The sequence below is a fragment of the Sapajus apella genome, unplaced genomic scaffold (assembly GCF_009761245.1).
Source record: "Sapajus apella isolate SASKATOON/1434 unplaced genomic scaffold, GSC_monkey_1.0 scaffold81, whole genome shotgun sequence".
NCBI lineage: Eukaryota > Metazoa > Chordata > Mammalia > Primates > Cebidae > Sapajus > Sapajus apella.
Genome location: NW_022437021.1, coordinates 5,100,760 through 5,127,884, shown reverse-complemented (window position 1 = coordinate 5,127,884; position 27,125 = coordinate 5,100,760). Strand labels below are relative to the sequence as shown.

General features: G+C 36.3%; 1 protein-coding gene across 4 annotated transcripts in view; it reads left to right on the top strand.

Annotated features, from left to right (window-relative positions):
* The window catches only part of AKAP9 (A-kinase anchoring protein 9), a 167,869-nt gene that overhangs the window by 5,627 nt on the left and 135,117 nt on the right, over positions 1-27,125 (top strand). For all 4 annotated transcript variants that reach the window (XM_032253055.1, XM_032253057.1, XM_032253058.1 and 1 more), the window contains exon 2: positions 22,743-22,997. In XM_032253055.1, coding sequence (XP_032108946.1) covers positions 22,743-22,997 — 255 coding nt within the window. The remainder of the gene's footprint in view (positions 1-22,742; positions 22,998-27,125) is intronic.

The following is a 27,125-nucleotide window of genomic DNA, read 5'->3' as shown; positions in this document are numbered from 1 at the left end:
TGTCCTGTTAAGCATTCTAGTTTTAAGCATTCTGTATGACAGAGCTTACTTTGCATTCAGAGTAGATACAGCAGTTTGATACCTTCATCAACATTTATTGTAGCAATGGTGCATTGCCTGTGACTTAAAACTAATTTATGACCTTCGGGCTATTTTTTTTTTTTTTTCCTGAGATGAGGTCTTGCTCTGTTGTCCAGGCTGGAATGACAGCCTGCCTCGACCTCCTGAGCTCAAGCAATCCCTCTGTCTCAGCTTCCTGAGTACCTGGGACTACAGATGTGCATCACCACACGTAACTAATTTTTGAAATTTTTTTGTAGAGACAGGATTTCACCGTGTTGCCCAGGCTGAACTCCTGAGCTCAAGAGATCCTCCTGCCTTAGCCTCGCAAAGTGCCAGGATAATAGGTGTGAGCCGTTGCACCCAACTCAGGCTTTGTTGGAACAAAGCAAAACATGGTGTTTAGACAGTTAATGTGGAGGAAGAAATGTGATGGCCTGTCGGTGAAACTGAAAGTTGAATGATAGCTCATGGAAAAGAGGAAGTGAAAAAGATAGGATACATCCAAGTGATTGAAATATGACAAGAATGGAACAAAAAACTTTTTCAAACAAAAACAGCTTACTTTTGTAAATAAAGAGGTTCATAGTAAAAGCTATGACTACAAAATATTTATCTATGATGGGCTACTGAATATTGAAATATAAGTGAATTTCTTCTAATATAGCTAGAAAAGGTTATGGTAAATTGTTAAACGATAAGGGATATTATTTATATTCATTTCTTAGTAAGATTCCACTAAAATTAAGATGAGTCACTTCATGTAAGTGGTTAACATCCCTTTAAAATCTTTAATTTGGAAAAGCTACAGGATTTTTCAAAACTTATTTATGAATGTGGTTTGGCATCTGGTCTGTGTGTGCGTGTGTGTGTGTGTGTGTGTGTGTGTGTGTGTGCGTGCGCGCGCATGCTGGAGAGAGGGAGAAAGAGAAAGAATTTATGATACTGGTATTTGGCCTGGTAGAAGTGGCGCTAGGACTTTGGAGACATTTATTTGTTCGTTTGTTCAACCAACATTTTTGAACGCCTACAACTGCAGCTATGAACTTTTACCTAGCACGCATTTATTTAAATGGACACAAATTCTGTGCTTTATTGTCTGTTGGAATAATCTTATGATGTGTATCTCAAGAGGTGTTTTGAAGGATAAATGAAATAATAGTTGGGAGCTTTTTAAGTTCTCTAGGTGCTAGATATAAAGAAGCTATGATTATTATTTTTTTAATTGAGGTGAAACTCATAAGAAAAATTTACCATCTTAAAGTGAGCAGTTCAGTGGCTTAACACAATGTTATGCAACTACCATTTCTGTCTAGTTGTCAAACATTTTTATCATCCCAAAATAAAACCCTGTGCCCATTAAGCAGATATTCTTCATTGCTTCTTCCCTCTAGCCACTAACAATCACCAAAGTGCTCTCTGGATTTACCAATTCTAGATATTTCATATAAATGGGATCATATAATATATGATGCTTTGTGTCTGGCTTCTTTTACTTAGTATGTTTTCAAGGTTCATCCATTTTGTTGCATGTATCAGTACTTCATTCCTTTTTATGGCTGAATAATATTCCATTGCATGTATATACCATAATTTGTTTATCCATTGATAAGCATTTGGGTTATTTCTACCTTTTGGCTATTGTGAATAGTGCTGCTGTGCTGCTGTGAACATTTATATGGATGTATTTGAGTACCTATTTTCATTTCTCTTGGGTATATACCTAGGAGTAGAACTGAGCAAGGTAATATGGTAGTTCTATTTCAACTTTTTGAGGAATTGCCATAGTGACTGTACCATTTTACCTTCCCATCAGCAATGTATGGGAAGTTCCAATTTTCCCATGGCCTCACTAATACTTGTATTTTCTGTTTGTTTGGTTTTTTGTTTTTTGATTTTTTTTAATATAGTCATCCTTGTGAGTATGAAGTGGTTTCTAATTGTGGTTTTGATTTGTATTTTCCTAATGAATAATGATGTTGAGTGTCGTCTTTTAATGTGCTTTTTGGCCATTTGTAGATCTCCTTCTTCTTCTTTTTTTGGGGGGTTGGATAAAGTTTTTCTCTTGTCGCCCAGGATGGAGCGCAATGGCGCAATCCCACTGCAACCTCTGCCTCCCAGGTTCAAGCGATTCTTCTGCCTCAGCCTCCCAAGTGGCTGGGATTACAGGCGCCCACCACCATGCCTGGCTAATTTTTTTGTAATTTTTTAGTAGGGATGAGGTTTCACCATGTTGGCCAGGCTGGTGTCAAACTCTTGACCTCAGGGGATCTGCCTGCCTCAGCCTCCCAAAGCGCCTGGATTATAGGCATGAGCCACACGCCCAGCCCATTTGTAGATCTTCTTTGGAGAAATGTCTATTAATGTTCTTTGCCCATTTTTAATTGGGTTACTACCAACTTCTTTTATTTAATATTAATTATATTTATAATTAATTATATATATATACTAATACATGTGTGTAGGGTGTGTGTGTGTGTGTCCTTTCTATATATGTGAAGAGAGAGAGCATGTGCACTGAAGTGCCAGAGAGGAATAGCAGAAACACATATCCCCAGTGGGAATATCTTCCGTGTATGTATATATATATATGGAAGATGTGTGTGTGTGTGTGTGTGTGTGTGTGTGTGTGTGTGTGTGTGTGTTTTAGGCCTTTTGGGCTTTGGCAAAATTTAAATTATTGTTTCCTTTAAATAATAAGTTCTTGGTGAGTTGATTAAAGCATGATGCTAAAGATTGATTTCTTTGTTGGCCAGTGAGTCATTCCATTCCCTGACCAGCTGTTTTACAAGTGCATGCAGTTGGTCAAAGGGGCACCTGTTGGGTTTTTGGCTTGATTGTTGCCAATCCATTTATACTGTGAGAAAAAAGTAACTTAGTGTACAGTAATGAAAAGACCAGTTATTTTAGTATATGAAAATGGCGGATCTGTAGATATTTCACCAGTATAAGATGTTTTTGTTGTCATATTGACACCCCTTTTACTTTGGTTGTAGTCATCACCAAAATGTAACTTGAAACACTTAATGCTCTTCTAAGTACATTGCATGAAGCTTTGGTTGATTTGTTGTGGGTTTAACAGTATTCAAAAGTGTTAAATATTCAGAGTATTAAAAAAATTAGTATTATCTCAGGAGTAGTTTTGCTTACGTTACTTATTTAAGTCTATAGATTCTTTTGTACTGCGTAAAATTTCTTTTTCCTTTTTGTTCATGAACAATGTAGTGTTTGTTTTCAGTTACCGTCAGAGTTATGATTTCTATTGTGGTTTACTGTTCTCTGAGATTTTTGTGTGGTCTGAAAGTTTTTAAGACTAAGGGTTTTTCTACCTTTTAAGAAAACATTTCTTAAAGCTCCCAAGATTATTGTTTTGATGATTCAGAACCATACTCAACTTTACTATACAAAGTCCTGATCTATAAAGATTGATTTTGTAGGTTCTCTGATTTACGGATCTCTGAAAAACTAATAAGGTATAAAATCTAGGCTTTCTCTCCTATTTCTTAGTGCTGAACACACTACAGAATTCCTTGTTGTTTACTAGGATTGCTCATTGTGGGCTCTGTGATTAGACTGTATTTATTCCTCTAAGATCTTACTTTTATTCAAGTTGGTATTGCCTTATTAGTTATTTCCCCAGAGAAGATAGTGACAGGGATTAATTAGAACCAAAATAGTCATTCTCCATATGCATCATGAATCAAATTTTCTGTGTGAAAGAGCCCTTGTTGGGGATTGCAGTGGGCATGCGGCAGCAATCTCAGTTGATTCCTATGCCATTTATATTCTCTTGACTGTATGTATATATTGGTTTCTTGAGAGCCAAATTAGATCATCTTCTAAATTGCAAGGTATTACAAAATATCTTAAAACTACATTAGCAAATATCTACTGAGAGTTTATTTATGAAATAATGAGTTTGGGCTGAAAGTTAGAGAAACTCTTTTTTCTATTCATAGACAGCTTTAAAATATTGGATATACTTTTGGTGTGAAATTTTTAATATTTGCCAAACTAATATTTAATTTTAATTTGTATAAATTCCTTTCACAATGAAAATACATATCTAAACATTTCTAATGACTCTTAAGAGAACACTCACTTTTCCACTTTAAACAACCATTAGTAATTTTTATAATAAAGTTTGAGAAAAAGAAAAGATAATTTGAGGGGTTTTTTTTTAGTTGAGAAGAACTTATAGTTTTTTAGTAAATTCAAAGGGTGAAATAAGGTAGGTAATTTTAATAGGCCTCAGGATTTTAATTGTATGACAGAAGAGTTTGTCTACTTCTTTTTCTCTAGGATTTGTACTTAAATTTTTTTAATGTTCTAAGTTGTCTTTCTCTGTCCCATTGTTTCTCTTTCTCTCTTTTCCCTCTCTCTCTTTTCTTTTTTTGCCATTTTTTTTCTTTTCTTTCATTTTTGAGACAGGATCTGACTCTGTTGCCCCAGGTGGAGTACAGTAGCATGATCATGGTTCATTGCAGCCTTGAGCTTCTGAACTCAGTTGATCCTCTCACTTCAGCCAGTGCTCAGCACCACGCCCTGCCAATTTTTAGAGACACCAGGTTTTGCCATGTTGCCCAGGCTGGTCTTGAACTCCTGGGCTCAAGCACTTCTTCTTCCGGCCTCCCAGTGTGCTGAATTAGAGGTATGAGCTACCACTCCTGGCCAGTCTCTTTTCTATCTCATGTACCATCATATTTTCTAGGCTCAGTAGTTTAGTTTATACCTATTAATATATTCAGAAAGCATCCTGGTTGGAAAAGCCTTTGAATTATTATAACCAAATCCTACTTTTTTTTTTTTTTTTCAGATGGAGTCTCTCTCTGTTACCTAGGCTGGAGGGCAGTAGCGCAGTCTTGGCTCACTGCAACCTCTGACTCCTGGGTTCAAGTGATTCTCCTGCCTCTGCCTCCTGAGTAGCTGGGACTAGACACACGCCACTATGCCTGGCTAATTTTTGCATTTTTAGTACACATGGGGTTTTACCATATCTCAAACTCCTGACCTTATTATCCACCCCCGTTGGCCTCCCAAAGTGCTGGGATTACAGACGTGAGCCACCGTGCCTGGCCCCAAATCCTACTTTTTAAATTAAAAATTTGTCTCACACTTAGCCTTTTTCTTTCTATTCTAATATTGCAGTCCGATAAAATTAGGCTCACATCACCTTATCTATGTGGATTCCTTGTTCTGTTTGTCTTCTCTTGTTCATCATATATATTGTCACTGGATTAATCTTAAAACACCCCTTTCATTTATTTAATCCTCTACTCCATTCTTTTCAGTCTTTCAGATCAAATCTTAGATAAGTTAATATTTATTCGAGCCTCTACTGTATACAACTCAGTGAGAATTCAGAGATAAAGTCAGAACCCTGTCTTTGATACTTTCACATTCGAGTACAGTAGAAAGTAAATCACAATATAGTAAGTTAAGTATTCTGAGTGAAGTACAGGGAGCTATTTATTTACTCATTCAGTTAATATGATTGAGCACTTATTACTTGCTAGACACTTTGCTAAGACTATAGGATATGAGAGACATGGACTCTGCCAAGCATAATTTATTTAGTTAGTAGGCAGACACGTAAAGAGATCATTATAAATGCACGGTGGGTAATATAATTCTAGGTCCATGAAAAAACACAGAGGAGGGATATCTGATTCCATCTTGGCAGTTAGGGAAGGCTTTCTGGATGGATAAACACTGAATGAAGCCTTAAAGGATGGGGAGGAACTGCCCAGGTGAGAAGGGAGTGGAAGGTGCATAGAAACTTCCAGAAGAATGACGCAAAATGGAAACAGCACAGAGATGTGGATCGTTTTGACTTGTTTGGGGAAGGTATTGTATTAGCTACCTTGTTTGGTATTATTAGAGTATAAAGCTATCAGCGAGATGTGGCAAGAGATGAGACTGTAGAGTAAGTAGTAGGCTAGGGTTCCATCTTGAAGATCCTTGAATCTGTGTTAAGGAAATTGAATTTTGTCTTGTAGATTGTGGGGATCTATTAATGAGGGGTGTTTTTGTGTTTTATATATTTTTTAGAGGCAGAGTCTTACTCTTTCACCCAGGCTGGAGTGCAGTGGCGTGATCATAGATCATTGCAGCCTTGAGCTCCCAGGTTCAAGCAGTCCTCCTGTCTCAGCCTCCCAAGTAGCTGGGAGCCACCCTACCTGGCTTACTGATGAGTTTTTAAGCTGGGGAATAATATGGTTAGCTAGATTTGCCTTTTAGATAGATGTATTTGACAACTGTGTTGAGGATATGTTGAGGAGGATAAAACCATTTATGAGGCTGTTGAAAGTACAAATGACAGACCGTGAGGTAGGATCAGAAGCGAGGATACTTCAATAAATATTTAGAAGGTAAAATCAGCAGAACTGGTGACTGGCTGGATCTGAAAAGTAAAGATAGTGAGCATAGAGAGGTTTGTGTTACTACCAAGAAAAATGTGGTCAAGGCTTCAGTTGTTGACCCTAGGCAAGATTGTGGAATCAGTTTTGTACATTTTTATTAGAAGTTCTGTATTATGCATCCTAATGGAATTTTTCAAAGATTTTGTTGTGATAATTATGGTGGTTATGAGGTTGGACTAGACCAGACCATCTATGCTCAAATCCGGACTCTGCCATTTACTAGTTTTTTGACTTCAGGTATTTACTTAATCTCTCTGTTCCTCCTCTAGAAAATGAGAACAGTAATAGTACCTGCCTTGGTAATTGGGGTTGTTGTGAGGATTCATTAATAAGTATGAAGCATTTAGAACATCATCAGTCTATATGAAATGTTCAAGAAGTGTCAGTCATTATCATCATCATTGTCATGCTGGAGTATAGAGGATTAAGCTACATAGCAAAAAATTCGATAGGAGAAATAGGGATCAGATAATGAGGAGCCACATATGACATTTAAAATGGTGTGGATGTTATCCTAAAAGTCGTGAAAAACTGTTAAAGAATGTGTGTTTGTCATGGTTAACCTCTAATATTGTTATTTCTTTACAACAAAACAAAACAAACACCTCATCTTAAGATAGGTATGCTGCCACCAAATGGCAGTTATAGCTTATTGCTGTACATATATTGTGGTTATATGTTACTGTACATATATGTACACGTGTACATAAATGAAGTAATAACCATCATGTGATTTTTTAACATAAAATATTTACTTGATTAAAATAGCCAAGTGTTAGCAATCTAATTCTAGCAGGGCTCTTTGTTCCCAAATAAAACAAAACTAGTTAAGTGAAGGAGAGAAAAGAGAGGGTTATTGTAAAGATGCAGAGATTTCAGAAGAAGGTCAGAGTATAGCTGGGCCTCATGGAAACTGAAAAGCCAATGGAAACTGGTGCCATTCTCTCCATTATTTTTTTTCTTTCAGTTTCACAATATCTTTTTTTTTTTTTTTTTGAGATGGAGTCTTGCTCTGTCACCCAGGCCGGAGTGCAGTGGCACCATCTTGGCTCACTGCAGCCTTCGCCTCCTGGGTTCAAGCAATTCTCCTGTCTCAGCCTCCCAAGTAGCTGGATTATAGGCTCCTGCCACCACGCCCAGCTAATTTTTGTATTTTTGGTAGAGACGGGGTTTCACCATATTGGCCAGACTGGTCTCAAACTCCTGACCTCAGCCAATCTACCCACCTTGGCCTCCCAGAGTGCTGGGATTACAGGTTTGAGCCACCACGTCCGGCCACTTTCACAATGTCTTATACTCTTCTCTTTGTAGATCAGCTTCCTTGCCTGTGCATTGGTTTGCACATGACCAAAATTATAGGACGAGTCTCCAAATCTGTTCTATCAAATGGAATTGTTTCCTACTAAATATACATTTATTTATTTATTTTGAGGCAGGGTCTCACTCTGTTGCTTAAGCTAGAGTGCAGTGACATGACCTTGGCTCACTGCAGCCTCAGCCCCCTGGGTTCAAGTGATCTTCCTACCCCAGCCTCCCAAGTAGCTGGGACTACAGGTGCATACCACCATGCCCAATTATTTTTTATAGAGGCAGGGTCTCACTGTGTTGCCTAAGTTGGTCCTGGGCTCAAATGATCCTTCTGCTTCAGCCTCCTGAAGTGCTGGAGTTAACAGGCGTGAGCCACTGTGCCCAGCCCCACTAAATATACTTTCAAAAGAAAAAAAAAAGGGGGCAAATAAAAATTACGTAAATCACAGAAACACATCTACTCATAGAGTAATCATCTAGCCAAAAGGCTCTCAAATTTTGCTGCATATAGGAAACACCTGGGAAGCTTTACAAATTTTTTGATGCCTACGTTACATCCCATACCAAAATCAGAAAATCTGGGGTGTCAGACCTCACTGTTTTTTGTAAAGATCCCCAGTGAGCAGTAAACTTGAGAACCCGATAACATAGCCACTTTGCTTGAATCTACAAACCTGTGATTATGTATCATGACCTCTTCTAAGCCAGCTACTTTACTTGGTGTGGAACTGAAGGAATAGGGATGATTGAATGCCAGAAAGAAAACCATGTTGGATACAGAGAGAAGTGTTTTATAGTCTGTAACATGTTTAGTAGGTTGATTATGTAAACTGTCCTTTATAGATGGTTTTAGGAGTATCTGTAGATTTATATGATTATTGCATGATACACTCATTTTAGAATCCTTTATATAAGATGAATCTTCTCATGTTATCTTTCTGGACAGCTTTCTTACCTCCTTGTTCCCTAATTCTAAGAGAAGAATCTAACTGATTCACCTTTCTTTCCTTATCAAACTTAAGGTGTTGGAGGAGAGGCAGGGGTGTTATGAATGGGAGAACTATGAGCACTGCCAGTTCCCTCAGAAGGAAGTTCTATGTATTTTAAAAATACTTAAATGTTTCTTCTACAAAATAATATATGTAAAATGTGTGTATAAAATAAAAACTGATGATAAAATGAACACTTGTATACCTATCACCCTGCTGAGGAAGCATACACATAAGAATATATTTGAAACCTTACTTTACCTAATCCCACCCCCTCACCACTTGAGATACCTGTAGTTCTGAATTTGTTTATTTCCTTACTTTTCTATACCACATATTGGTATACACACAATATATTAGTTTTCCTGTGCTTGAACTTAATGGTATCTTATGACATCATCAGTGATTTGCTTTTTGTTTAGTATCACGTAGAGCATGTTCACTTCTGCATAGTATTCTATTGTAGGAATTTGCATCAGCATCCATTGTGAGGTCAGTAAGTATTTGGGTCGTTTCCAGTTTTTACTATTATAAATACTGTCACTGTGCTAATTTTTCTGTCTTCTAATGCATACCATGTACCAAGGATTTAGAGATGTGTGAAAATCGTGATCCCAAGGTCCTTCAGTCCCTGGGGAGTAGCGACTGCATTCAGGAATGGAGTAAGAAGAAGGAGTGAAGTCAAAAGCAAACTGATATTTGTGTGTTTATTACATGCCTGGTTTCATCACATAAATGATCTCTGACAGATGGCCATGGGAGCTGATGATGGATGCTGGATACCCTGTGTACATCAACTGAGACCATTGTACTGACCAGAGGAAGCCGTTCTTTTATTATTTAGTAAATATTTCTTACAAAAATATGTGCATATAAAAGGAATTAATGTATAATGTAGATTTATAAAATAGTTAACCTCAGATGGTAAACTGGCATGCATTGATGCTGTTTAGAGAGTGTCTATATGTTACAAATATACCTTTTTTGGGGGATTCTCCTTCACATGAACTGTGCAGTGTTATTCGTTGTTTATTTTTAATGGGATTAAACTTAATAATATGCATAGGGTAGGTTTGGGGCAAATTGCCATTCTTCTCACTGTTCATTGTTAGCAGTAACTGAGATGACTGTAAAGTGAAGCAGAGATAGGTGGCATCTAAACAGCACTTTCTTTAGGGATAAGATTTCTAGTAGGTATCTTTTTGTATATATTCTTTAAGAAATGGTGATATTGGCATATAGGCCCACAATACATTTATTAGGTAATATTCTTTACAGTTGTGTGAGGGAGGCAGGCAGTAAAGATCTTTCAAAGAGAAAATTACCTGCTGTCTTATAACCCACAATTAATGATTTTTAATAGTTTGTTGTTGCCTATTCTTTGTTTCTATGCATAAGTATATTTTAAAACTTTACTTAAATCTCACTCTATGTATGCAGCTTTGTTCTTTTTTACCCAAATTTATGTTGAGAGCATTTTCCCTCATTAAGATTTTTTTGAGTTCAACCATTGTGGACGACAGTGTGGCGATTTCTCAAGGATCTAGAAATAGAAATAACATTTGACCCAGCAATCCCATTACGGGTATATACCCAAAGAACTGTAAATCGTTCTACTATAAAGACACATGCACACATATGTTCGCTGCAGCCCTGTTTGCAATAGCAAAGACCTGGAACCAACCCAAATGCCCATCAGTGATAGACTGGACAAAGAAAATGTGGCACATATACACCATGAAATATTACGCAGCCATAAAAAATGATGAGTTCGTGTCCTTTGTAGGGACTTGGATGAATCTGGAAACCATCACTCTCAGCAAACTGACACAAGAACAGAAAACCAAACACTGCATGTTCTCACTCCTAGGCGGATGTTGAACAATGAGAACACATGGACTTAGGGAGAGGAGCAGCACACACTGCGGGCAGTCGGGGGGGCCTAGGGGAGGGACAGCAGGAGGTGGGAAGGATGGGGAGGGATAACATGAGGAGAAATGCTGGATATGGTACGCACCTATGCAACACCCTGCATGACCTACACGTGTTCCCCAGAACCTAAAGTAAAATTTAAAAAAAAAAAGATTTTTTTGAAAACATCATCATTATTATTATTTGAGACAGGGTCTCACTTTGTCACCCAGGCTGGAATACAGTAGCATGATCTTGGCTCACTGCAGTCTCCACCTCCCAGGCTTAAGTGATCCTCCCACCTCAACCTGCCGAGTAGCTGGGACCACAGGCACGTGCCACCATGCCCAGTTAATTTTTGTATTTTTTGTAGAGATGGGGTTTCACTATGCTGCCCAAGTTGGTCTCGAATTCCTGGGCTCAAGCAGTATGCTCACCTCAGTCTCCCAAAGTGCTAGGATTACAGACATGAGCCACCACACTGACTTGAAAACATTCTTTTTGATGGCTGTGTATTTTTACATTACATGGTTGTGCAATAGTGTAACCATGGACCTGATATATCACCTTGGTTTTTAAAATAATTTTAATTTTATTATTATTACTATATTTTGAGACAGGGTCTCACTCTGTTGCCCAGGCTGGAATGGAGTGCAGTGATGTGATCCTAGCTCACTGCAGCCTTACTCCTGGCCTCAAGCAGTCCTTCCACCTCAGCCTTTCAAGCAACTGGGACCACAGGTGTGGGCCACTACTCCAGGCAAATTTTTTTTTTTTTAATTCTTTTTAAAGAGATGGATCTTGTTATGCTGTGCTGCCTGGCCTCAAACTCCTGGCTTCAAGTGATCCTCCCAGTTTAGCCTCCCAAAGCACATACTCTTTTTCAAACATTGTTTTCATTCAGCAAATAAATATTTGTGTCTACTGTGTGGCAGGCAATGAAATTGTGTTAAAATATGCAACATTAAGATGGTTTCTCACACTGCAGAGTTTGTTTTCTTTTTCGACATGAAGGTGTTACAAAACCTTTATTTAAAAAAAATATATTAAATGAGATTATAGGCTAAAAGTAGGACTGGACTGCTCATTAGTGTAAAGTCCTGTGGTCTTTTCTGTTCCTGATTGTCTCAGGCCTGTTTGGCTCTGTTATTTTCCAATGATTTGTATCTTTGTGATATTTAAGAATACTTTAGAGCATCCTTAAAATGTTGCTTTTGTCTTATTTGCTTTCAGTTGCCTTACTTCAGCTTAATTTACAAATGGTCTTTGGGATGACTTCGATCTTTTTATTTCCCTAGTTAGGCTACTGGAGTTTTGTTGTAGTAGTTTGTATAGCATTCTTGTTTATCATTCATTAAGGAATATTAGAAACATTTAAAGGCAGCATTGACAAGTATATGTAGTCATCATAATTAGAATTAATTAGTATTTCTTAACTTTTCTACAACAAAAGCAAAAATAGCTCTGCAGTATTTACCGCTGTTTTCGAATATTGGAAAGATAACACAATTAAGTAATATTTTGTACCATTCTCTTTTGAGTATATTGTGTCATTGTATTTGTTTTTATTTTCTCTCCAGTCTTGTCAATAAAAGCATTTGTCTGTTTGGTGATATCACTTGCTCATGTCCTTTAGTGTTCTCAGATTGTGGGGTATAATCACAAATGAAGGAAAAGCGAGAAGAGAATGCATGGAAAGCATGTGGTATAATGGAAAGTTGGATTTTGAGACAGATATTATTGTTCCATTTTATTTTGCTGCTTACTGCTAATGATCTTGGGCAGAAAACCCATATTCATCTTTAAATCTCAGTTTCCACATTCTTTCAACATTTTCTGACTTCTCCCCACATTATCCCATCTAAATCAAATCTTTTCTGTCTTAGGCTCTCCTAGTACTTTTTTCTTCAAAGCACTTTTTATCACTTGAAATGATTATATTTCTGTGTTTATCTATATATAATTGATTTTTCCCACCTGTATTACAATTTGTGAGAATAGGGTTTATATCTTTTTCATTCCTCACAACATGTCTTACCTTAGCACAAAGTTGCGTACATGATGGGCAGTTAATGAATATCCATTGAATAAGTAAACTACTTACACCTGCCATATTCCAAGTTATTTTCTTCACAGGTAAAATTCTACAACCATATCTCTTGGAAAGACTTCTATGAAGAAATCAGGACAAGTTCCCATATATCTTAAATATATATATGACTGTTTATGAAAATGTATATTAACTTTTACCTCATTTATTTCTCACAACTTGATGAAATAAGTGACTGTTATTAAATAATAGTAGACTAAAAGGTCCTACTGTTAAGATCATATATTTTGACACATGTCTAGCACAGTGCCTGGCACATAGTAAACAATGAATACTCAAGAAACTGAACAGATTCCAAATAGTTGATTTTTTGAAGTGACATTATAAAAACTTAGCTTTTTTTTTTTTTTTGAGATGGAGTCTCATTCTGTCACCCAGGCTGGAGTACAGTGGCACATGTCAGCTCACTGCAACCTCCACCTCCTGGGTTAAAGTGGTTCTCATGCCTCAGCCTCCTGAGTAGCTGGAATCATAGGCATGCCCCACCATGCCCAGCTAAGGTTTGTATTTTGAGTAGAGACCAGATTTCACCATGTTGGTCAGGCCGGTCTCCATCTCCTCACCTCAGGCAATCACCTGCCTCGGCCTTCCAAAGTACAGGGGTTACAGGCATGGGTCACTGCGCCTGGCCAAAAACTTGGCATATTTTATACATACAGCCTTTTAAAAACTCATTGTTTTATTCAGAATGATCATTTATGAAGTTAAAAATCTTAAGTTTAAGGAATAAATTATTATTTGTATTTACTCATTTATTCATGTTCTGGTCAAGGTAAGACATTTGCTTGAGAACCTAACCAGTTTTGAAAGACAATTATATATGGACATTATATCTTTCCAGTAAATCTTTTGCAACTATTTCTGTGACTGCATATGTTAACATTTTTATAATTGGCTTCCAAATGACAAACACAGATGGCTGTAGTCTGAATCTTTACCATGTTTTAGAATAAATGTTTTCTCAGAAATTTAAAGTGCATCATTTCAGTATAAGATGATTACCTAATTGAGTAGGATATTTCCTTATCTTCTAGCTTGCCATTTTTCAGATTTAAAGTAAATAGCTTAAATATCTATTAATATAAGAAATTGAATATGTATGATCCTGTTCCCTCTCTCACATTTTTACAAAACAAAACTCTTGCTAAAAAGTTATTGTAGGTATTATTTTTCTGAGAATTTAATTTTTTTTTCCTTTTGGTGGAGGAGGGAGATTATAATTTTATGTATTTTAATTCATTTAATAAGTAACTAGAAAATTGTTAATTTTGAAACTGTGAGTTTTTAATATAGTAGAATTAAATATTCCTCTTACACTGTTTTGGTTCTCAAGTCCTATGAAGTGGTGCTTTAAATTATTGCTTAGTGGTGACTTTTCTGTAAAAGATAAATTATCTTTTCTTTTTACTCGACATGTACTTATTGAATATTATTTTAGGCTTTGTGTATATAGCATTGAACAAAAGAAATGCCCTTACCCTCGTTGAACTTACCTTCTGGTTAGTCTGAAAAATAATATGACTTCATATAATCAGTAACGTAAGCCTAAAACAATGGCGTGGTAATTTAATGTCCTTAGAAGTGATTCATTCTAAGTACTGTAATAGAAAAATTCCTCTTTTTGTTCCATATCTATCCATTAGCTTTTAAATTTGGATTCATTTAGTAATGAATATTATTATCTCAGATTTTTAAACTTTTTATAATGCAGAGTTTTAGTTTTTCTCATTTGTTATGTATTTGCACATCTGAATAAATATTAACTATAAATTATGTATACCCTAGTACAGTTGAAATCTCAAACCAAATTTTCATCTTTGCCCTGATATATTTTGCTGTCCAAATATATTTTCTAATATAAACAATGTGAAATTTTAAGTTTCTGAAATTGAGCATAAATATCAATAATGCTATTAATTTCTTTTGGCTTTGCTTTCTCTCTGAGGGATCTTTTCTTTTTAAACAAAGCCTAGAATTCTGATTCCATTTACAGATAATATATTTAACAGTATTCCAGTTGGTTTATTTTGAAGAATGAATGTGCTATCCTCCAAAGTAGTTTAAGTGCGTTCCAGTTGCTTAATGTACAGATGGAGGCAACTGGTCTTGCACCTGTTCCTCAAGGAGACATGAGGTGGAATAAGTGGGTAATTGCTGAATAACTGGGAAAAAATTTAAATATAATCTGTTTTTATATTCTACTAGGCTAGCAATTAGCTATTTCTGATTTATAAATTAGATGTCTTTATTAAGTAAACAGTACATATAGTTTATCCACAGCAGACAAAATAAGTATAAAATATGTTGTGTGTGTTTCTGTAGCTAACATATTTGTCACATATTTTGATAGTAATATGAGCATATTAAAAATTGCTTTATTTGTGTGATAAATTTTCTGGGCATTGTGATTGGTATAATAGTTATATTAATACTAGTATTATATTTTCTTTTTTTAAGGCATAAAGAAACTTACAACTGTTCTTATTCTTTGATTTCTCTCCTCTCAGAATGACTAAAGAGCTCAAATTCAATTTAGGAATTAGTGGCAAATAGTTGCTTCTTAGAAAAATTAGAAAATCTATTGCATAAAAGAAGGAAATTTCACATTAGCAAAAGGAAAATTACCTGTAATCTCAAGTCCAGAGATACACCAAAGTTATTAGGGTTATATTCTTCCAGGATTTCTCTATGCCTACAAGTACAATGTTATTAAAATTCAAGCTAGATATAATTGTTGAAGGATGTGAGTCTGAGTCCTGCCTTCTCTGTTAAAAAGAGGTATATATATTTTTTCATAAAAATAGATTATACATATAAAAAATAGATTATACAGCAGTAATAAACCTACTACTCTGTCATGAACATCTTTGTTAGCAATAATGGTTTACATTAATATTTTTAATACGGAATCATAATAGTTAGCCTAGTGTTGCCTAAAGCACGTAATACCCACTTCTGATGTTAGCTGGTGATGAGATATTTTAGGTCTATCCTGATCCAGTATTAAAACATTGGATAAATGGTTGCAATGTACACTATTTGGGTAATACCTACTCTAAAAGCCCAGACTTCACCACTGTGTAATATATCCATGTAACAAAACTGTATTTCCCTCCTCAAATCTATACCAATAAAAAAATAGAAAAATAGAGAAAAATGTTAGATAGTATTTTAAGAAAGTTATCTTGTTTGCTAGTTTCCTTTTAATTCATCTGCTTATGATACTTGTGTATTCTTAGCACCTTTTTAACACTTGCCCATTTCTCTTATAGCCTTCAGCGATATCTAACTAAAATTTTAATAATTTTTTATTGTATTTCTTTTTGTTTACTTTTCTAAAAAAGAAATGACAGGGATACTGACTTTTAATTTGTGCCAGGGATATAAAGTCTCCTTTTAAAATAAATTTACTTTTAAATTTCTATTGATACATAATGTATATATTTTAGAAATATGTGATATTTTAATGCACTCATATCATTTGTAAATATCAAATCAGTGTAACTGGGATGTCAGTTACCTTAAATATGTGACTTTTATTTGTGCTAGAAATAAATTATTTTCTTCTAGGTATTTTGAAATATTCAGTAGATTTTTGTAAACTATAGTCACCCTACTAATCTATCAAACACTAGGTTTTATTTCTTCCATTAAACTGTTTCTTGTATCCATTATCAACCCCTCTTCATCTTCTCCACCCTCCTACCATTCCCAGTCTCTGGTAACCACCAATCTCCTCACTATTTTCATCCACTTTTTCAGCTCCCATATATGAGTGAGAAGATGTGATATTTATCTTTCTGTGCTTGGCTTATTTCACTTAACATAATGCTCTCCACTGTGTCCATGGTGCTGCAAATGATAATTTATTCTTTTTTATGGCTGAATAATATTCCATTGTATAAATACCACATTTTCTTTATTCATTTATCAATTGATGGACACTTAGGCTAATTTCATATTTTAGCTATTGTGAATAGTACAGCAAAAAAACATGGGAATGCAGCTATCTCTTTTATATATTGATTTTCTTTCTTTTGAATATATACCAAGTATTGGAATTGCTGGATCCTGTGGTAGTTCTATTTTTGGTTTTTTAGAAATCCTTCATATAGTTTTCCATAATGGCTGTGCTGATTTACATTCCTATTAACAGTTTACAAGGATTCTTTTCTCTCCATATCCTTCCTAGCATCTATTATTCCCAGTCTTTTTGATAAAAGTCAGTTTAACTGCAGTGAGATAATATATCATGATGATTTTGATTTGCAATTCTCTGATGATTAGTGACATTGAGCCTTGTTTCATATACTTGTTGGCCATTTGGATGTATTCTTTTGAGAAATGTCTATTCAGGTCTTTTGCCCATGTTTTAATTACTTGCTCTTTTGCTGTTCAGCTGTTTGAACTCCTTATATATTCCGGTCATTATTAACACCCTGTCAGATGGATAGTTTGTAGCTATTTTTTCCCATTCTGTGGGTTGTCTCTTTAGTTTGTTGGTTGTTTCCTTTGCTGTACAGAAACATTTTAGCTTTAAAAACATTTTTTAATTATTTGTTTTTTGTGGAGCTAGATCTGTGTCTCACTGTGTTACGCAGGCCAGTCTAAAACTCCCGGGCTCAAGTGATATTCCTGCCTCAGCCTGCCATGGTGCTGGTATTACAGGTGTGAGCCACCACACTCCTCTGAAACTTTTTAGCCTAATTCCATTTGTCTGTTTTTCCTTTGGTTGTCTATGCTTTTGAGACCTTAGACCAAAAAAAAAAAAAAACTTTCCCCAGACCAATGTCCTAGAATTTATCTACTGTTTTCTTGTAGTAGTTTCAGGTCTTAGATTTTTAAAATCCATTTTGATTTGATTTTTTTCAATATGGTAAGAGATATTTATATAGTTTCATTCTTCTGCTTATGGTTATCCAGTTTTTCCAGCATCATTTATTGAAGAGATTGGCCTTTTCTCACAATGTATGGTCTACCCTGGAGAATGCTCCATGCGCTGAGGAAAAGAATGTGTATTCTTCAGCAGTTGGGTGAAATGTTCTATAAATATCAGTTCAGCCTATTTAGTCTAATATGTAGTTTAACTCTGATGTTTATTTTCTGGGTGGATGTTATACACTCTTGGTACCTTTGTAGAAAATGAGTTGACTGTAAATGTGTGAATTTATATCTGGGTTCTCTATGTTGTTCCATTGGCCTATGTGTCTGTTTTTATACCAGGACCATGCTGATTTGTTAGTATGGCTTTGTAGTATATTTTGAAGTCAGGTAGTGTGATGCTTTTAGCTTTGTTCTTTTTGCTTTGGCTATATGGGATGTTTTGTGGTTCTATCAAAATTTTAAGGTTTTTTTTTTCTATTTCTGCAAATAATGGCATTTGTCATACAGGAATATGTTGGTTTTTTGAGACAGGGTCTTTCTTTGTTGCCCAGGCTGGAGTGCAGCGGTGTGAACATGGTTCAGTGTAGCCTCAACCTCCTGGGCTCAAGCAATCCTCCTGCCTCAGCCTCTCATGTAGCTGGGACCACAGGTGCAGGACACCATGCCTAGCCAATGTTTTGAATTTTTGTATGTTTGAGACCAATCTGGGCAACAAAGTGAAATCTTATTTCCCAGGTTGGTCTTGAACTCCTGGCCTCAAGCAGTTGTCCCACCTCAGCCATTCAAAGTGCTGGGATTACAGACATGAACCACAATGCCCCGCAGGAGCATGCTTATTATTTGTGTGTGTTTTCTGAGGTTCTTGTTGTTGATTTTTAGTTTTATTCCGTTGTGGTCAGAAAAGATACTTGATATGATTTCTACCTTTTGAATTTGTTGAGACTTGTTTTATGGCCTAATGAATTTGTTGAGACTGGTTTTATGGCCTAATGAATTTCTACCTTTGAATTTGTTGAGACTTGTTTTATGGTCTATTCTGGAGAATGTTCCATGTGCTGATGAAAAGAATACTCTTCAGGAGTTGGGTGAAATGTTCTGTAAATATCAGTTTGGCCTGTTTGGCCTAGTGTGTAATTTAACTCTGATGTTTCTTTAATTTTTTCTTTGGATGATCTGTCCAATACTGGGATTGGGATATTTTAAGTTCCCTACTCTTATTGCATTGCAGTCTATCTCTCCCTTTAGATCTATTAATACTTGCTTTTTATACTTGGGAGCTCTGATGCTGGGTGCATAGATATTTATAATAGTTATATCTTCTTGCTGAATTGACCCCTTTATCATTATATAATGATCTTCTTAGTCTCTTTTTATAGTCTTTGACTAGTAGCCTATTTTATCTGATGTAAGCATAGCTACTCCTTTTCTTTTTGGGTGTCCAGTTGCGTGGAATATCTTCTTCCATCCCTTCACTTTCAGTCTGTTTGTGTTCTTAATAGGCGAAGTGGGTTTTTTTATAGGCAGCTTATAGGTGGGTCTTATTTCTCTATTTACTCAGCCACTCTCACCTTTTTAATTGAAGAATTGAGTGTATTTACATTCAGTATTATTATTGGTAAGTGAGGTCTTACTAGTGCCATTTTGTTGCTTGTTTTCTGGTTGTTTTATAATTCCTCTCTTCTTCCTTTCTTGTCTTTCTTTGAAGTTAAGTGTTTTTTTTTTTCTGGTAGTATGTTTTAATTGGTTTTTTATTTGTAGTGAATATATTACAGTTTTTGGCATTGTGGTTACCATGAAACTTAAAAAGACGTCTTGCAGGTTCCAGAAGTTATTTTAATGAGATGACAACTTATCTTAGGTCTCAAAGAAAAGAATAGAAACAGACAAAAGAGAAAAAGGCCCTCTATACTTTAACTCCATTCCCTCCACATTTTGACTTTATTTTGTCTCGATTTACATGTTTTTGTATTGCCTATTTCTTAGCAGAATGCTGTAGCTATTAATGTTTTTGGTAGGATTGTATTGGACTTCATCCTAGAGTTGTAAGTAGGTGCTATACCACAATTACAGTATTAGGGTATTGTGGGTTTGTCCATGTGCTTAATTTTACCACTGAGTTGTATACCTTCACATGTTTTGTTTTTTCACATTAGTGTTTTTTCTTTCAGGTTGAAGAGCTCTTTAGCTTTTCTTGTCAGACTGGTCTGGTGTTAGTGAATTCTCTCAGCTTTTGTTTGTCTGTGAAATATTTTATTCCTCTTCCTTCATATTTGAAGGACAGCTTTACTGGATACTGTATCCTTGGGTGGCAATTTTGTTCCTTCAGTACTTTGAACATGTTGTCCCGCTTCTTCCTGTATGGTTTCTTCCTCCTGTACAACCTGTATGGTTTCTGTTGAGAAATCTGTTGCCAGATGACCTGGAGCTCTTTTATATGTTGTTTGCTTCTTTTCTTTTGCCACTTTTAGGATCCTCTCTTTGTCCATTAAGAGTCTGATTATTAAATGCTTTGGAGTAGTGTTTCTTGGGTCAAATCTGCCTTGTTCTCTAATGTTTCTATACCTGGATATTTTATCTCTTTCTCAGATTTTGGAAAGTTTTTATTATTTCTTGAATAGGATTTCTACCCCCTTGCATTATAGTTAAGGCATTATGTTATGAAACGCTGAAAAACAGGCAGTGACATAGTACAAAAAAAAAAAAGACACAAAAGCAATACATAAATTACAAAGACTCCCTAAGTTAACACATTCAGTAAAAAACAAAATAAGCCAGGCAGTGAAGACTAGAACTCCCTTTTGAACACTGATAATTCTTAGATTTGATCTTCTGAGGTAATTTTCTATATCTTATATGTGATCTTTGTTCTTTTTCATTCTTTCTTTTTTCTACTCTGTGTATTTTTAAGGAGCCTGTCTTTGAGCTCACTGATTCTTTTTTCTGTTTGATCCATTCTCCTATTGAGAGCCTCTAATGATTTTTTCTGTTCAGCAGCAATCTATTTGTCAGTTCCAAAATTCCTGTTGATTTATAATTTTTTTAATCTTTGTTAAATTTCTCTAATAAATCTGTGCATTGCTTTTCTGTGTTATGAAGATCACTAAGTTTCCTTTAAACTGCTATTTTGAATTCTTGTTCACAGAGTTCACATATTTCTGTCTTGTTAGGGTCATTCGCTGGTTCTTTGATTTGTCCATTTGACTGAGTCAAGATTTCCCATTTGCTGTTATTTCTTGTGGATATACGTCTAGATTTTGTTATTTATTCTAGTCTTCTCTGTCTGGCTTATTTTAGCTTTTACTGGATGTGTTTGCTTAGAGAGCCTTTTATGTTTTGCCTTTCTGTCTTTTTTTTGTACTCTGTTGCTGCCTCCTTTTCAGCACTACATAATATAATGCATATGTTGCCTTAGCCCCAGTTTCCCTCAGTTCTAGTAAACAATCAGTGTTATCCATCCTTGATGGGTAAGGTCCCAAAGGTCCCTAGGCTGTCTAGGGACTCATGCCCAGAGGACCTGTGGCATGAACCTCTAACAGTGTGTTGCTACTGAACAGCCATTCTAATTTGGCTTCTCCTTTGGCCAAGTTGCAAAGCAGAGTTTCCAGGGCTAGGAATGGTAGTCTTGGCTCCCCGCTTTGTCTCTGGCTGTTAGGAATATCTTTCCCTTCAGATATTCCCAGTACTTCCCATGGGTTGAGCCAGGGACAGATCTTCTGTCAAGGAGCCCAACTTGTTGGGGAAGCTGGTTTTCTACCTTGGTCTCACGTTTTCCAGTGTAGAAACAGTGAGTTGGGGAATATTTTCCATGTTTGGTGCTGGACAGATTAGGGGAATGGGAATCATGAAAATCGAAGTCTAATTCTTTTAACTTCTGCTCAGAGTTTTTTCACTTCTCTGTAATCTTGAATAGTTTCTTCCTCATATTTGAATTCTGGGATATTGCCAGTAATAATCTAGGTGCTGTATATTTGTTTGTGGTTTTCTGTGAGGGGGAGTGAAACCAGCTTGCTTCTATGCCACCATTTTGGAGCTTTTAGTTCAGTGCCAAAGCAGTTGCAGTTTTTGCACCAACCTAATAGAAGCCTCTATTTGTTCTTAAAATAAATTTAAATAAGAAAGCTACATTGATTTAAACATGTTAAGTAAATGACACATAAAGGTGGCTCTAGGATAGGACAAAAATCCTGATAATGATATGTAAATGCTTAAGGGCTGGAAAGCACTGTTGTTTGATATTTAAGTTATTTCCAGTTTTTTTCCCATTATAAATATGGCTGCAGTGACCACTTTATATAGCTAAATCTTTTTGCATGAACTGAATCTTTTTAGTATATAGTAATAGAAGACCCAGAAATTCCAGAAGGCAAATGCATTTAGTACTCTGTATGTGCATGTGTGTATGTGTGTGTGTTTCTATATAATCTAAAGTCCAGAGATTGGCCAGCGCAGTGGCTCATGTCTGTAATCCCAGCATTTTGGGGAAGCCGAGGCAGGCGGATTGCTTGAGCCCAAGAGTTGAAGACCAGGCTGGGCAACATGGCAAAAACCCATCTGTACAAAAAAATACAAGAATTAAATAAGCCAAGTGTGATGACATGTTCCTGTAGTCCCAGCTACTTAGGAACTTACATAGGAGGATCTGTTGAACCCAGAAGGTTGTGGTGAGCTGTGATGGTGCTACTGCAATCCAGCCTGGGTGACAGAGTAAGACCCCTGTCTCAAAAAGTAAAATAAAATCTTGGTGAGATTATATTCTCACCAAGCAGTGAATGACAGTGCCCGATTTTCCTTCTTCTGCCTAATTCTGGGCTAATTTTCTTTTATTTATATACATGATATTTTCAGTTCTTACCTCTCAATATTTCAGTAGGTTCATTCAGAAATGTTTCTTTGCATTCCAATAGTTATTTTTATGCTAAAGACTGTAATAATTGTCCTTATTTTATCATCTTTTTTTTTTTTGATAGTTTGATCTTTGAGACTCCCAAAGCTGCTTTTTCTTCGTGGCAATAAAGAAAAATTATCTTTGACAATAACGATAATTTCCTTTTTCCTTAGCTTGCCCAGTTTCGACAAAGAAAAGCTCAATCAGATGGGCAGAATCCTTCCAAGAAGCAGAAAAAAAAGAGAAAAACATCAGGCAGTAAACATGATGTGTCAGCCCACCATGATTTGAATATTCATCAATCACAGTGTGATGAAATGTACATAAATAGTACTCAGAGAGTAGAATCAACTGTGACTCCTGAATCTACGATGAGAACTCTACATAGTGGAGAAATAACCAGTCATGACCAGGTCTTCTCTGCTGAAGTAAGTATTCTCCCAGATTTTTAATCATTATGATTCTCAATGGAAAGTAGTCGTAATAACAACAGTCATTAGCAACTATGTGCAATTTGATCATGATTTTTATGTCCTCTTAAAAGTTTTAGTACTGTGGTAACTGAACAGTCATACCTACAATTTTTAATAACCTCAAAGAGGGAGTTTTGTGAGCTTAATTTAACATATGTTAAACAACTGCAGTATACCAAAGATTGAGCACCAGGATACAAAGATGGATATGACAGTCTCTACCCTTTAGGAAAATTATTCTAGTGGAGAAGGCAGATGTAAAGATGTGCAGTGTGCTATGATTAGACCTTTGCTAGCATGGGGGATAGGTGTCTGACTTCATTTTTTTGTTTGTTTGTTTGTGGCTATCCAGTTGTACCAACACCGTTTGTTGAAAAGACTATTCTTTTCCCAGTGAATTGTCAATGAATATAAAGGTGAGGGTTTATATTTATCCCCTCAATTATATTCTGTATATCTATATGTTTAGCCTTTGCTACTGTGCCCCCAAGTCTTGAATAATGTAGCTTCATAACAGGTTTTGAAATCAGTAAGTTTGAGTCTTCCAACTTTCTTCTTTTTTAGGATTGTTTTGGCTATTGCCTTGCATTTGCATATCAATTTGAGGGTCAGATTTTCTGTTTCTGCATTAAAAACACCAAGGATTTTGACAGGGATTACACTGAATCTGTAGATGAATTTGGGGAGTTTTGTCACCTTAACAGTATTAAGGCTTTCAGCCTACGAACACAGGATTTTTATTTATTTAGGTTTTTAATTTCTTTCTATATTATATTGTAGTTTTCAGTGTAAATGTCTTACATTTGTTTTGTTAAATATACTCCCAAGCATTTTATTATTTATTTATTTATTTATGTATTTATTTTTGAGACGGGCGTCTGACTCTGTCACCCTAGTTGGGGTGCAGTGGCTCTATATAGGCTCACTGCAACCCCTGACAGCCAGGCTGAAGCCATCCTCCCACCTCAGCCTCCTGAGTAGCTGGGACCACAGGTGCATAATACCACACCTGGCTAATGTTTTCTGTTTTTGGTAGAGATGGGATTTCGCCATGTTTCCCAGGATAGTCTCAAACTCCTGAGCTCAGGAGATCCACCCATCTTGGCCTCCCAAAGTCCTGGGATTGCAGGCATGAGCCGCCGTGCTTGGCTTTGTTTTTATTATTCTATTTTTATTTTTTTGTAGAGATGTGGTCTCCCTTTGTGCCCAGGCTAGTCTTGAACTCCTAGACTCAAGTGATCCTCCTGCCCTGGCTCCCAAAGTGCTCATGCCTATAAAGTATTATTTACAGGCATGAGCGACTATGCCTACCCACCAAGCATTTTATTGCTATTTAATTTCTAAGCATTTTACTGCTTTTTATTACTATTATAAATATAATTGTATTTTTATTTTCTGATTGTTCATTATTCATGTACAGTATAGAAATACAACTGAATTTGTATATTGATCTTTTACCCTGAACCCTTGTAGAACTAACTCATCTATAAGTTCTAATAGATTTTTTTTTTTCTGGCGAATTCCTTGGATTTTTCCCTGTATATGAGAAAATATTATCTGCAACTAAACTAGAAATGTTTAACTTCCTCCTTTCCAATGTTGATGTTCTTTTTTCTAATTGCCGTAGCTGGAAGATATAGGACAATGTTGAAAAAAAGTGGTGAAAGCAGACATCCTTGTATTGTTTCTCATAATAAGGGGAAAGCATTCAGGTTTTTTTTTAACCATTGAGTTTTATATTAGCTGTTTTTTTTGTTTTTGTTTTTGTTTTTTTTGTAGCTATCCTTTATTGGATTGATGAAGTTCCCCTTTTATTCCTGGTTTGTTGAATGTTTTCATTATGAAAGGAAGGAGTGTTGAAGTTTTGTTTTGTTTTTATTTTTCATTTTGCTTTATTTGTTTGTTTGTTGAGACAAAGCCTTGCTTTGTTGCCCAGGCTGGAGTGCAGTGGTGTGATCTCGACTCACTGCCTCTGCCTCCCAGGTTCAGGTGATTTTCCTGCCTCAGCTGCTTGAGTAGTTGGGATTGCCCGACTAATTTTTGTATGTTTAGTAGAGATGGGGTTTTTACCATGTTGGCCAGGCTGGTCTTGAACTCCTGACCTAAAGTTATCTGTACACCTCAGCCTCCCAAAGTGCTGGGATTATAGGCAAGAGCCACTGTGCCCAGCCACTTATTTCATTGCTTTTTGTGACAGGATATCACTCCGTTGTCCAGGCTGGCATGCAGTGACACAATCACAGCTCATTGCAGCCTCAACCTCCCAGGCCCCAGCGATCCTCCCACCTCAGCCCCACAAGTAGCTGGGACTACAGGCCCACACCACCATACCTAGCTAATATTTGTGTTTTTCGTAGAGACGGGGTTTTGTCACGTTTCCCAGACTGATCTCAAACTCATGGACTCAAGTTATATGCCTGCCTCAGCCTCCCAAAGTGCTAGGATTACAGGCTTGAGCCACTGCACCCAACCTGAGTGTTGAGCTTTGTTAAATGCTTTTTTGTGTCTATTTGCAATGACTTTATTATGAAGACTGTTACTGGGGACAAAAGATGTTACAGCACACATTTTGTATTATATAAATTCAGTCTTTTAAAATACTGTGGGCATTTAAATGTTCTAACATATAGTCATCTTTCTGTTCTTCAGGGTGGATAATTTCAATTGATCTATCTTGAAGTTTGTGATTCTCTTTTCTTTCAGCTTAGATCTACTATTGAGTCCTTCCAGTGGCTTTTTCATTTATTTTTCTTTTCAACTCCAGAATTTTTATTTGGTTCTTGCATAATTTCTTTGTTTTATTATATTCTTCATTTAGTGAGGTGCTGTTCTTACAATTTAAAAAATTCTTTTTTTAGATTTTATTTTCTTTAGTTATTTGACTATATTTAAAATAGCTGAGTTAAAATCTTTGTTGGCCGGGCTTGATGGCTCATACCTGTAACCCCAGCACTTTGGGAGGCAGAGGCAAGGGGGTTACTTGAGCCCAAGAGTTTGAGACCAGCCTGGGCAACAAAGGAAGACCCTGTCTCTACAAAAAGTAAAACAGTTTAGCAGGGCATGGTTTTGCACACCTGTGGTCCCAGCTACTCCAGAGGCTAAGGTGGGAAAGTTGCTTGAGCCCAAGAGTTGGAGGCTACAGTGACCTGTGATCACACCACTACACTCCAGCCTGGGTGATAGAACGAACTTCTGTCTCAAAAAACAAAACAAAACAAAACTTTGTCTATTAAGTACAATATCTGTGTTCCTCAGGGACAGTTTCTTTTGACCATTGTGCATAGGCTATACTTTCCTCTTTTTTTGTATGTCTTGTAATTTTTGTTTTATTAAAACTGGAACTTAAAAAATAATGCAGTATGGCAACTCTAGTGCTTGATTTGGCTCAAAGGTATATTATCTTTTTTTAAATATACAAACCAATATTTGGTTTCTCTATTCTATAGTTTTAGCATTTTGAATGCAACAATTGTATTATTCACCATTTAATTCTCAGTACTACCATTTCTAGTACACAATATGCATTTAATGAACATGAGGGGTTGTGTCATGACAGTATTTCAGGTTTAAAAGAGAATCTCGGCTGGGTGCAGTGGCTCACACCTGTAATCCCAGCATTTTGGGAGGCCGAGGCAGGCAGATCACTTGAGGTTAGGAGTTCGAGACCAGCCTGGCCAACATGGTGAACCCTCATCTCTACTAAAAATACAAAAATGAGCTGGGCGTGGTGGCACATGCCTGTAATCCCAGCTACTTGGGAGGTTGAGGCAGGAGAAGTGCTTGAACCTGGAAGGCGAGGTTACAGTGAGCCAAGATTACACCACTGCACTCCTGGGCGACAGAGCAAGACTCTCTCAAAAAAAAAAAAAAAAAAGAATCTCATGAGTTAGGAACCACTGTTAATAGCATTTTATATTACAGGCAAGCTTATTTTTGTTCTTGGCCTCAGTTACTACTTCATGGAGAGGGTAGTTTTAGAATTTGGGCTTGAATGTTGAATAGAATTTCCATAGGTGTAGATGAGAAAGGAGACAGTGACAGTATTTATTGAATGAAAGGGTGAAACTCTCTGGGTCTCACTTC